This window comes from Sus scrofa, chromosome 5 (assembly GCF_000003025.6).
Source record: "Sus scrofa isolate TJ Tabasco breed Duroc chromosome 5, Sscrofa11.1, whole genome shotgun sequence".
Classification (NCBI taxonomy): domain Eukaryota; kingdom Metazoa; phylum Chordata; class Mammalia; order Artiodactyla; family Suidae; genus Sus; species Sus scrofa.
Window position 1 is genome coordinate 87,495,145 of NC_010447.5, and position 12,416 is coordinate 87,507,560.

The 12,416-nt window shown below is 40.7% G+C and overlaps 1 protein-coding gene and 1 long non-coding RNA gene across 3 annotated transcripts in view; one reads left to right on the top strand and one right to left on the bottom strand.

Annotated features, from left to right (window-relative positions):
- Positions 1-12,416, bottom strand: part of LOC110260790 — a 185,241-nt gene that overhangs the window by 139,472 nt on the left and 33,353 nt on the right. The window lies entirely within an intron of this gene.
- The window catches only part of LTA4H (leukotriene A4 hydrolase), a 31,969-nt gene that overhangs the window by 8,593 nt on the left and 10,960 nt on the right, over positions 1-12,416 (top strand). Inside the window, 8 exon segments of the mRNA NM_001185132.2 lie at positions 2,100-2,168; positions 4,109-4,213; positions 5,719-5,771; positions 9,012-9,084; positions 9,345-9,485; positions 10,622-10,645; positions 11,666-11,736; positions 12,176-12,287. Coding sequence (NP_001172061.2) covers positions 2,100-2,168; positions 4,109-4,213; positions 5,719-5,771; positions 9,012-9,084; positions 9,345-9,485; positions 10,622-10,645; positions 11,666-11,736; positions 12,176-12,287 — 648 coding nt within the window.

A 12,416-nucleotide genomic window follows, 5' to 3' on the forward strand; every position in this document is an offset into this window, starting at 1 on the left:
TATATTTTCATTTACATTGCTCACTTATTAACACATTTGAATAGTACTTTTAAAAAGAAACTTCCTTTAATTTGAAAACATGTCTACCTAGATTGGACTGTCTGGGTCAATTTCATATTCATACCCTCAGCCCCTGGCATAGAACTTGGCATAGAGTGGGCACTCAATAAATGGTCATAAAACGAAAGGAAAACAATCATAAAACAAAATATACACTTGTTATGAAAACTGCTAACAGTAAAGAGAAAGTGAAAGATCAGATTTCCTAATCTTCAGACACCATTGCCCAAAGGTAACCATTGAGTTGGTATGTAGCCTTTCTGGATGTTTCTAGTACATTTACAACTGTATATATCGTGTAAATGTATTGAGTGTGCCTTTAAAATGATATGATTTAAACTAGATCTGTTTTCTGTTTAAAAACTAAGAATAAAGAACCACATAATTAGAGATAATCTGCCACAAAGATAAAAAGTTATCAAACTCTTTTGTAAAAGAAAAAAGTCAGTTCTTTTAGTAATCAAATAGTTTGCAATGAAAGGAACTCACTTCATTAAACACTGACTATATTTCCAAGCATTGTGTTAGGTACTTTGCATATTTAATCCTTTTATTATTCCTGTGTGATAGATATTACGGTAGATTCACATTTGAAAGCAAATCTGTCGAAATGTTGGCACCTGATTTAGACATATTTGCTCTCTGTTGCCAACTGAAATGGTCTTTTAAATCTAAGAAACCCAGAATTCACTAATCTGGAAGCAATACCACATTCTAAGCAAGAATGTACTGATCATTCACTCTCTGTCTCTTATCTGATTTTCATCAGTAATACTTATGGAATGTCCATAAACTAAACTTGGCAAGAATTGCAAGACTTGTGAGTCTTAAGAATGTGAATTTTGAACATCTCATTCTATTTCTCATTGGAAATAGTTTTTGAAATAGAGGAAAGAGATTTCAGTTAAATTAAGAAATGATTACAGTTGATAGGAAGCATGTAGCCATGATTTTGTTTGATCAGTTTGCTTATGGCTGTTCTGCACACATGTTTTCCTAGATTTGGTTTTATCCAGTGAAATACATATAACCCCCTGGGCATTGCTGAGTCACATGACCAGGGACCATGAAGAAACTCTAGAGGCATGGTCTTAGAACCTTGTTTTGGGAGAGAGAAGCAAGTGGTTCTTCTGGTTCTAGTTAATCCATCTAGAGGTCATTTGAGATCCCATATCTTTGGAGATCCGAAGTGAAAAGAGCTGAAGGAAGTTTGCAGAGGCATGAACTATACCTGATAACAACTTCAGAAAGAGATGCTAGTATCACTGTTCCTTTAAGCTCAGTAGACTGTCTCATGAAGCTAGGATTCCTTGCTCACCACCAATAGATGCAGACTTATCTGTAAATAGGTCAGGATATAAAATCATAGCTACTCTAGTCATCTTCTCGATGGAACCAATGTTTATGACAGATTGATGTGTCAGCAAAGAAACGCTTTACATATAATGTGAATGAATATGTCTAGATGGTGTTGAGACTTTTCTTTCTCCCTCCTTGTCTCCCTAGTGTTTCCTTTCAAAGTTTGCTACGAGATCAAAACGTCAAGATTCTAGCATCATTTACTAAGTGTTCTTCAGACCACTGGCACCCAATTTAGATATTAATAATTAACCAGAGAAAAATGGGTTTCATGTTGATATAAGAATTCAAACAGGTTTCTTTATTGCAGGTCTTCCAGAGCCTCCAGAAGCTAACGTTCCTAGTGACCCTTCCAGACAGGGATGTAATAGGCCATGGTTCTCAAAGTTACCTCACCGGAGAGCCCTTTTTTCTCAGGGTTCCTAACAGCTCCTCACTGGGCACTACTGTTACTTAGGAGTCATTGCTTAATATTGCTTCATGGACTGTTAAAATGCAAGATCAGATTTCTTTGTCCACAAATCTGCTTTTGCTACTTTAAAAGAATTGAAGAAATATGAGACCGATTTTATTTTTAAAAAGAATGTCTAAGAACAATGCTTCAATTTTAATGGTTTCTTAATGACTTGATTTATGAGACAAGGAAATAGGGGTTTCTTTTGTTCTCCTCCCCCTCCTAGGCCATCCACTGCAGAGCAATTCTTCCTTGCCAGGACACTCCTTCTGTGAAATTAACCTACAGTGCAGAGGTAAATATCACTGCAATTATTATCTGAATTAAATGATCCAACAGGTATTGTGATAGGGATTACATTGAATCTCTAGATTGGTTTGGATGATATGGACATTTTAACAATATTAATTCTTGCAATCCATGAACATGGGATATCTTTCCCAAATGATCCATATAAGTAAATGTGGTATAAATGATAAGCAGAGGTAATAACAGAATTTTTATAGCTAGAGGTATTTTGCTTAGTTAAATTCTACCTGAAATATGTAAAAAAAGAGGCTATAGACCTCTGTTTTAAAGGCAGTTTCAAATATAAGTGTTAAAAAAAAGGAAGTGAGTATCATTTTGATTTTAAAAGGAATTCAGAATTCTAGACCTGAAGACAAGAATTTGGGGACAACTCTTTTTAACTTGAAACAACTGGCTTTTGTAGGCATAAAGTTTCTATAAATGCAATATCTATCTAGGTATCCTAATGGGCATATATTGCAGGCTTCTCTGTATACTTTTCCAACTTATTCTTGCTGTAGGTCCTGTTAATCCCATAGGAAAGGGTGGACTATAATTAATAAATAAATACAATCCCAGAGGCTAAACTTACAAGCAAATAGAACTGAGGATCAACCTATATTTATGGGGCCTTCTTGATTCCGAGATCTCACAACCAAACCACCCCTAGCATAGTGCTGTAGAAAACCACACTTGGAAGCCACGAATCCCATGTTCTGGACTCTTGCCCACCACTTAATAACCGCATGACCTTGCAAGTCTTATAACCTCACGACCTCAGTTATCTCATTTGTGTAACATATCACTGCCTAAATGAATGGAGGAAGCGGACCAGATTATTTCTGAATGCTTTTTAGCTCCAGCATCTATGGTTGCTGCAGCACTGGTTCGGAGCCCATCTCAGTAATAGATTTGAGGACGGGCCATGCAGAAAGAACATGGGAGCCTAGCACTGTGGGCATGGATGCTCACTAAATCATCAATGCTCAGGGGATGGTCCTTTAATCAACATTCGTTAGAAGTAAAACTTTCAGAATCTTGGAGCTAGTGTCCATGTTTAAGTGACCATATGGTTTGCCCCGTAAGGATCTTTCCCATACAGATTTCCAGAGGAAATTATTTCACATCTCTCAGCAAGAAGTTTAAGTTCCTCATACTCATGACCCTTAAAAAGTAGACTTTGTAACTCCAGGCTATGTTTTAAATACAAAATTGGGAGTGACTGTCGTGGCACGGCAGAAACAAATCCCACTAGGAACCATGAGGTTGCAAGTTCCATCTCTGACCTCGCTCAATGGGTTAAGGATCCAGCCTTGCCGTGAGCTGTGGTGTAGGTTGCAGACATGGCTTGGATCTGGCATTGCTGTGGCTGTAGTGTAGGCCAGCAGCTATAGCTCCAATTTGATCCCTAGCCTGGGAACCTCCATATGCCGAAGGTGTGGCCCTCAAAAAAGACAAAGACAAAAAAAATAAAAAAATAAAATTGCCCAGAGTTGTATTCTCTGTTGTAAAGGGAGCATAGCATCCTTTTGAGTCTCTTCTGGAGGTGTGGAGGGTGCACGGGTGGTGGCTGTCAGTGCCAGCCTTGGCGCTGGGCTCTTCATTTGTATTATTTATTCCTTGCAACATTCCTGTGAAGTATGATCCTCATTTGAAGGGGAAACTGAGGCTCAGGGATTAGATGCCCAGGTCCATGCAGTTAGTAAGTGGAGGAGCTGGGATTTTCATCAGTTTCTACTAAATGCTCTTAATATGGATGGATGGATGTTTCGCATACATTTTTAAAGAAGCCAGTTTTACATGTTGCTAATTCTCTTTATAAAACTTGAGAAATACGAATGTATTGAGTTCATAGTCTGTTGTATCAATAGTCAACAAGGGGGGGAAAGAGTTATTTTACGTAGAACCTTTTATTTCTAACTGGCAATGACTCTTCCTCTCAATTAGGTGTCTGTCCCTAAAGAACTGGTGGCACTTATGAGTGCCATTCGTGATGGAGAAGCGCCCGACCCAGAAGACTCGAGCAGGAAAATATACAGATTCAGCCAAAAAGTAAGATCTTAGCGCGTAAATGTGTGTTTTCGTTGTTGGTGAACCACAAGTAGCTTTTACCCATCCGGAGACTAAAATGGCTTTTCAAGTACTTCCGAATTTTTGTTTGTTTTAATTGTATGGCCACACTCACGGCAAATGGAAGTTCCTGGGCCAGGGATTGCGTCCAGGACACAGCTGCGACAACACCGGATCCTTTAACCCACTGTGCTGGGCTGGGGATGGAACCCAAACCTCCGCAGCAACCTGAGCCATTGCAGTCGGGTTCTTAACCCACTGCCCCACAGCAGCAGCTCCAATGATTCAGAATTTAGAAAGCAGCTTCTGCTTTTTGTTCTTTGCATTTCTCTTTCTTTTGTGTTTTCGAAATACCTGGTTCTGCTCCCAGCGTCAGTATTGGAGAAAGAGGTTGCTGGAGAGGCATCCTGAGTGATGGAAAATGATCCATTCCCCCCATCCCGTCAGTGGCAGGCTTCCTGTTTCTAAGTTACAGGTTGACCTGCGCTAGTTCCAGCGCGTGGGCATGTGGTGGTGTAGTATTTACAAGTGGAAGAACTGTCTTAGGCTGAATAGCAATCTGTGGCAGTCCTTTCAGTTAAAATTCCCATGTAGCTGGTAATTTGACTTGTATCTTTGACCTTAAATCATAGTATGTCTGTATGTTTATGCTTTTTAAATCATCCTCCTTAACAGAACCTGTAATTGTGCCACTGTGGACAGTTTTACCCCCACCCTAGCTTCCAGGAGTCCAAGCTCCCAGACTTTCAGCTTCCATTTGATTGCTGGGTTATTTTGTATGTCTCTCGAATATACCAGGAGTGGTTTTTTTGAATTTTTTTTTTTTTTTTTTTTTGTCTTTTTGCCTTTTCTAGGGCCACACCCATGGCAAACGGAGGATCCCAGGCTAGGGGTCAGATCAGAGCTGTAGCTGCTGGCCTACACCACAGCCACAGCAACGCGGGATCCAAGCCACGTCTGCAACCTACACCACAGCTCATGGCAACACCAGGTCCTTAACCCACTGAGCAAGGCCAGGGACCAAACCCGCAACCTCGTGGTTCCTAGTCAGATTCGTTAACCACTGCGCCACGACGGGAACTTCCAGGAGTGATTTTTTGAATTAAAAGCATGTTTTTAATTCAAGAGAAAATGACAGCACACATAAGAGAAAAACACAGTTGCCTTCTTGCGTGTTAATTTTTGTGAAATGCTGAAAATGGACCTTGTAATACTCTGTGCAATCATGTTTTTCACATTTCAGAAGTTTTCCTTCCTACTGGGATAAAAGAGCAATAGATGTTTTGAAATGTTTTTACTTCACAATTTTAAACTATTTGACCCTCAAAAATGAGAACGATTTGAGAAATATAAGAGGAAAGTAATCTACACTAATGTTTAGAAATTTGAAAGGGAATTTACTTACTTTTAATGACAAAATATCTTATCCTGTAACATTTTTAAACACTGATTCAAGCACGCTGTGTGTGTTTTGTTTGCCCCTTTAGGTTCCGATCCCCTGCTACTTGATTGCTTTAGTCGTTGGAGCCTTAGAAAGCAGGTGAGCTTTTGAATGAAGTTGGAGGTTTATGAAAAGATTAAGCCTTCGGTGCCTTGAACCTCTGTCAGGACTAACTGGTAGACCATTCGTGTATTTCTCAAGGTAGCAAGCTGACTCTAGAAACCTTCAAATCGAATCTGTACCAGTCACCCCTTAGATTTTCCAAGTATTGGAGAACAAGCAGGCTCTTACCTTTAGTTAGAGATCTGGAGCCTAAAATATGTTTGAACGCATCACTTCTCTAACCTCCATTTCCCCATCCTTGAAATTACACTACCACCCCTTCCTACCTCATTGGGTGACTATGGGAAACAAATGCAATCAACAATTTGAAAACACTTGGAAGCCTGTAAATATTACAGAAATATAAGATATTTTATGAAGATTTTACCAGCAGCCAGAGTGCCCTTCTTTTTTAACCTCTTGGTTTTTTTTGTTTTTTGGTTTTTTTTGTTTTTTAGGGCCATACCTATGGCACATAGAGGTTCCCAGGCTAGGGGTCAAACCGGAGCTGAAGCTACTGGCCACAGCCCACACTGGATCTGAGCCGCGTCTGCGACCTACACCACAGCTCAGGGCAACACCAGATCCTTAACCCACTGAGTAAGGCCAGGGATCGAACCTGCGTCTTCATGGATGCTAGTCAGATTCATTAACCGCTGAGCCACGACGGGAACTCCCCTCTCTTGATTGTTCTTATTTCAAACAACTGAAAATTAAGAAAGGCTGTAGCAGTCCCATTTTCAGATTGCCCAAAATGTGGGCATAGCGAGCAAGTCAGCGAACTCAAACTCAGGTTGTAGCTCCAGCAGTTAACCAACGACTCCTCGGGCAGCTCACCTCTCAGACATTATCTTCTTCCCCGGAAAACTAGGAATCATCGTATGTACTTCGAGGGCGTTTTGTGAGGATTAATAGACCTGACATTTGTTAATCCTCACAAAACATGTGTTAGGCCTGGCCTGTGGGAGGCCCTCACTGCGTGACAATGACAGTGGCCCCAGCAGCAATGATCAGGTGTCATTTAGGTACCAGCCCCAATGCATCATCCGTTGAATCCTCACAACTCTGTGGAATTGATACAATTATTTTTTTTTCTCATTTTACCAGTAAAGAAATTGATGTTCAGTATGGATTTTTTGTTTGTTTTTTGTCTTTTTAGGGCCGCACCCTCAGCCTATGGAAGTTCCCAGGCTAGGGGGTTGAATCACAGCTACAGCGGCCTACACCACAGCCACAGCAATACCAGATCTGATCCCAGCCTCGTCTGTGACCTACACCACAGCTCATGGCAACGCTGGATCCTTAACCCACTGAGCGAGGGCCAGGGATCGAACCCACAACCTCATGGTGCCTAGTCGGTTCGTTTCCACTGCGCCACAAGGGAACTCCAGATGCTCAGTATGTTTAAATAACCGGCTCAGAGTCACAGTGCTAGGAAATGTCAGAGCCAGGACGCACTCCTAACCCATCTAACGTTAGCGCCTACGCTCCGCTGTCTAGAGTGGCTGCCGCGAACCGCATGAGCTTGAGATACTCAGTAAGCGTAAAACACATGCTGAATTCGAAAGACTTGATATGAAAGAAAAGCAGGCAAAATATTTCACTAATAATCCTTTATGCCGAGTACATGTTGAAATGATAGTATTTTAGATATATTGGGTTACACAAAATATATAGAATTTCATTTGCTTCATGTTGCCTCTTTTAAAAAATATGGCCACTAGACAGTTTACAGTTGCACGCGTGGCTCCCATTTGTGGCTCTCATCCATTTATGTTGGGAGCCACTGGTCACGCTTCTCCTCACTGTGGTCTACAGACCAGTGGCTTTGGCATCACCTGGGAGCTGGACAGAAATGCAAATCCTTGGGTCCTATCCCAGACCTACTAAATCAAAATTGGTATTTGAACAAGCTCCCTAGATAATTGGTATACACATTAAAGTTTGAAAAACACTTCGCTACAATCCACTGCCTCTCAGGGGTAGGATATCAAGGCAAAGTCTGAGGGTTTGGCACTGCATACAATTTTTAAGATGAATTTTTTTTTTTTTTTTTTGCTTTTTTAGGGCCGTACCCACAGCATATGGGGGTTCTCAGGCTAGGGGTCAAATCAGAGCTACAGCTGCTGACCTACACCACAGCTACAGCAACGCCAGATCCTTAACCCACTGAGCAAGGCCAGGGATGGAACCTGCAACCTCATCATTCCTAGTCGGGTTCATTGACCACTGAGCCATGATGGGAACCCCAAAATGAAATTTACAAAAAAAAAAAAACAGAAAAAATTGACCATCTTAAACCATTTTTTAAATGTATAGTTCAATAGTCACTAGTGTTAAGTATATTCACCTCATTGTGAAATAATAGCTCAGAACTTTTTCTTTTTTTTTTTTTTTTTTTTTTTTTTTTTTGCTTCTTAGGGCGCACCTGCAGTGTTTGGAGGTTCCCAGGCTAGGGGTCGAATCGGAGTGTCAGCTGCTGACCCACACCACAGCTCAGGGCAAGGCCAGATCCCCGACCCACTGAACAAGACCAGGGATCAAACCCACAACCTCATGCTTACTAGTCAGATTCATTTCTGCTGCGCCACAACGGGAACTCCTCCAGGACTTATTCATCTTGGAAAACTGAAACTGGGTGCCACTTAAACAACAGCTCCCATTTCCACCTCCCTCCAGCTGCTAATATCCGCCGTTCTACTTCCTTTTTCTCTGAATTTGACTGCTTTTGCTACCTCGTAACTGGGATGGTAGAGTGTTTGTCCTTTTGTAACTGGCATACTTCACTCTGCATAATGTGCTCAAGTTTCTTCCACGTTATATCTTGGGACGGGATTTCCTTCTTGTTCTGTTTGTTTCTTCTTTTATAAAAGTGTTTACCCTCGAAGTGCATAACAGAGTTTACATGACCCCTGTTCTGGAATACTCTCTTACTAGGCCACGATTGGGTTTCTCTGGCTGTAAGATCCATAAAGGTCTTAGCAGAGCCAGTAAGCTAACCTTGGGGGGCGCGTCACGTCTCAGTTTTCACTTGGCCAGACGTGCAGAGAGGCAGATTTATGCTGCGGGTACAGCAAGAGGTCAGTACCTCCGAGAAGCCATTTAGCTCCACCACCTCCCCATAAGCACAGGATAAGGCCTTCTGGAAGGATTTGGGTATGATATTTAAATCTTTCCCAGAACCAGGTGAGTAATTTGCCTTGAATTTCGTTTTGATCGAGCCTTTTCATTTTGCAGGCAAATTGGCCCAAGAACGTTGGTGTGGTCTGAGAAAGAGCAGGTGGAAAAGTGTGCTTACGAATTTTCCGAGGTTGGTCATAAAGTTGCCCCTTGCAATAATTGTGGGAGACCAGAGATTTAAGAGTTTGAATATGAAATGTGATGTTTTTAAGTAATGGGATAAAAGAATCAAATAATATATCTTATGTGCATTTGCGGTTGGTGAATTTTTTGGAATCATTTTCATTTAAAATAAACATTAACTGATGGCCTTCATAGAAAGCAAAGTACACTTTTAAGAAATTATGGCCGTAATGAAGACATATAAATATATCTGCATTAATTTTCCAGACTGAATCCATGCTTAAAATTGCAGAAGATCTAGGAGGCCCCTATGTTTGGGGTCAGTATGACCTATTGGTCCTGCCACCGTCCTTCCCTTACGGTGGCATGGAAAATCCTTGCCTCACTTTTGTAACTCCTACTCTGTTGGTAAGTGTAAAGATTTCTTCATTTAAAGTTGACTTGGTGGGAAAATAAAATAAAAAAAATAAAATAATAAAAATTTTTTAAAAAATTATAACAAAAAAATAAATAAATAAAGTTGACTTGTCCCCAAACATAAGCCTAGATGTGAAGAACCGTAGACTCCTAAGAAAATATTCTAGAACATCTTTTCTCTTATTTATGTACCCTTTGTTTCTGAATGTATTGCTTATTGTGGTTATTATCATCTCATATGTCTAAAGAAAATAATTTGGCCCTTTGGGTCATTTTTTCAGCAGTAAAAAGAGAATAAATTCTCCGTGGTGTGTCCTAGACACTAGTGCCAATGAAAGTTCACCCGATTTACAGAATATTCACTTTTATACAATGATGAGAGTTGGAGATAGTTGGAAGAAAATAGTCTTGCCACCAAAATAAAATTAAAATGAGAAATTAACATGATAGGTTCAAAGCCTACGGGGAACCTGTTTTCTTCACCAGTTGTTCAGGCATTTGGGGGTGCTGGGGGAGGGGTGTTGTGTCACAATCCACTGATGAATTATGTATCCAGACAAAGAAACTCTAGCGTTTACACTTGGCATATAGATCCTGGTGAAACACAAACACAACTCAGTTTACCATGACCAGGCAAAGATTAGCCCACTGGGTAGCTGTATTTTTTCTGCCTCTGTCAGCTGCTTCACATCCTTCCTAGAACCAGGTGAGTAATGGATTAGAAGTAAATAAATAAAACAAAGCACCCCATTGGAGACATAGGCTACTCCAGACTTTTCTTAACTATCCTGCTGGTAACAAAGAGCAGAAAAGTACGTAAGGATAAACAGGAGTGGATATGAAGAACGGGAAGAGGAAATAGGCTTTCTGGAAGTTCGAGCCAAGGACACTCGCTCTTCCAGTACCGGAACAAGTCCCAAGAATAGGGAGAGGAAGAATGATGCTGTCTTTTAGTCCTCTCTTTCTGTTTCATTTCATCCATTCATGTCCCTTTTGAACTCTTTGGAGTAAGGAGGACACACAGTGGACCACAAGTGCCAGAATACTACGTCTTGACATAGGCAGTCTTTTAGGGGTAATCTGTACTCTGATTACTGAAATACTAAGGTAACTTTCTTCTTTTGTAGGCAGGTGACAAGTCTCTCTCTAATGTAAGTTACACTTTATTATCATAGTTTTACCCTTAAGAGATTATTAAGTCAACTGATTTTAAAATATCCATTGTATTATATTGAAGACATGGTTATAAGAGAACTTGGAGATTCTTGTGGTGAGACATTATTACATTATCAATTAGATTTAATGGATTTAAAGACAATTTATGGTTTAATCTCTTCTTATGTCTATGCAATTTTTTTTTTTTTTTTTTTTTTTTTTTTTTTTTGTCTTTTTAGGGCAGCTCCTCAGCATGTGGAAGATCCTAGACTAGGGGTTAAATTGGAGCTGCAGCTGCCAGCCTATGCCACAGCCACAGCCACACCAGATCCCAGCCATGTCTGCGACCTACATCAAAGCTCACAGCAGTGCCAGGTCCTCAACCCACTGAGCAAGGCCAGGGATTAAACCCACGTCCTCATGGATACTAGTTGGGTTTGTTACCACTGAGCCACAATGGGAACTCCATTTACGAAATGTTTTTAATGGAGTGATGTACCATATAATATATTTTTTTTTTGTCTTTTTTGCCTTTTCTAGGGCCACACCCATGGCGTACGGAGGATCCCAGGCTAGGGGTCTAACTGGAGCTGTAGCCACCAGCCTACACCACAGCCACAGCAACGAGGGATCCGAGCCGCATCTGCGACCTACACCACAGCTCATGACAACGCCGGATCGTTAACCCACTGAACAAGGCCAGGGATCGAACCCTCAACCTCATGGTTCCTAGTAGGATTCGTTAACCACTGCGCCACAATGGGAACTCCCCATATAATATTTTTTAAGTAATAGTATTTTGTGTCTAATTATTTTAACTATGCTATACTTTTTAAATTTTTTGCTAAATTGTGATTTTTTTTTTTTTTTTGCTAAATTATGGAATTCCTGAATATCTCAACCAATCTTTAAAAAAATTAAATGTGGAACTAGGAAAACTAGAATGCTTAGATAATGAGTTATTTGAGGTTGAGATCATCGGTTTCACCACCAGTCACTTCCACTATTTCCTTTAGGTTATTGCACATGAAATCTCTCATAGTTGGACGGGAAATCTGGTGACCAACAAAACTTGGGATCACTTTTGGTAAGATGTACTGTTTCTTTATTGGTTCTTGTTATTAATTAACTTCTTATCTTCCACCACTCTGTACATGTGTACATCTTGTTTTTCTTTGTTATCATCTCTTGATAGACGGGCATTTTTTTTTAATGGGGTCATACTTGTCGCAACGTCAGGTAGAATGGAGATTTTCCATTGATACTTGCTATGTTTAGTTCCCGGCACGGTAACATTTGAAGCCACGAACACAGGAAACCATGGCTTAATTTCCCCTGCTGCCATGCTCTGGGCTGGGCTTCTGAATCGAAGGCAAGGAAGCAACCTAAGCAGTCAGCTTAGACTGGAGTATTCGTGCTTTACAATTGCTTTGCTCTGTGGATACGCCAAACAGAAGCTGTCGTGTTGATTCAAATGCCTTTTCTCTCAGCTGTATCAGTGTTTTTATTTCTTACCTTTTTTTCAGGTTAAATGAAGGGCATACCGTGTACTTGGAACGCCACATTTGTGGACGATTGTTTGGTGAAAAGTTCAGACATTTTCACGCTTTGGGAGGATGGGGAGAACTACAGAATTCGGTAAATGAGTCATACTTTTAAAAGCATCCCTCCCACGTTGTGTAGGTGTTCCAAACTCAGCTGGGAAAGCAGCATCACCAAGTAGCAACAAGAAAGGCATTGTTGGGGGGGGGGCGGTCAAGCAGATAC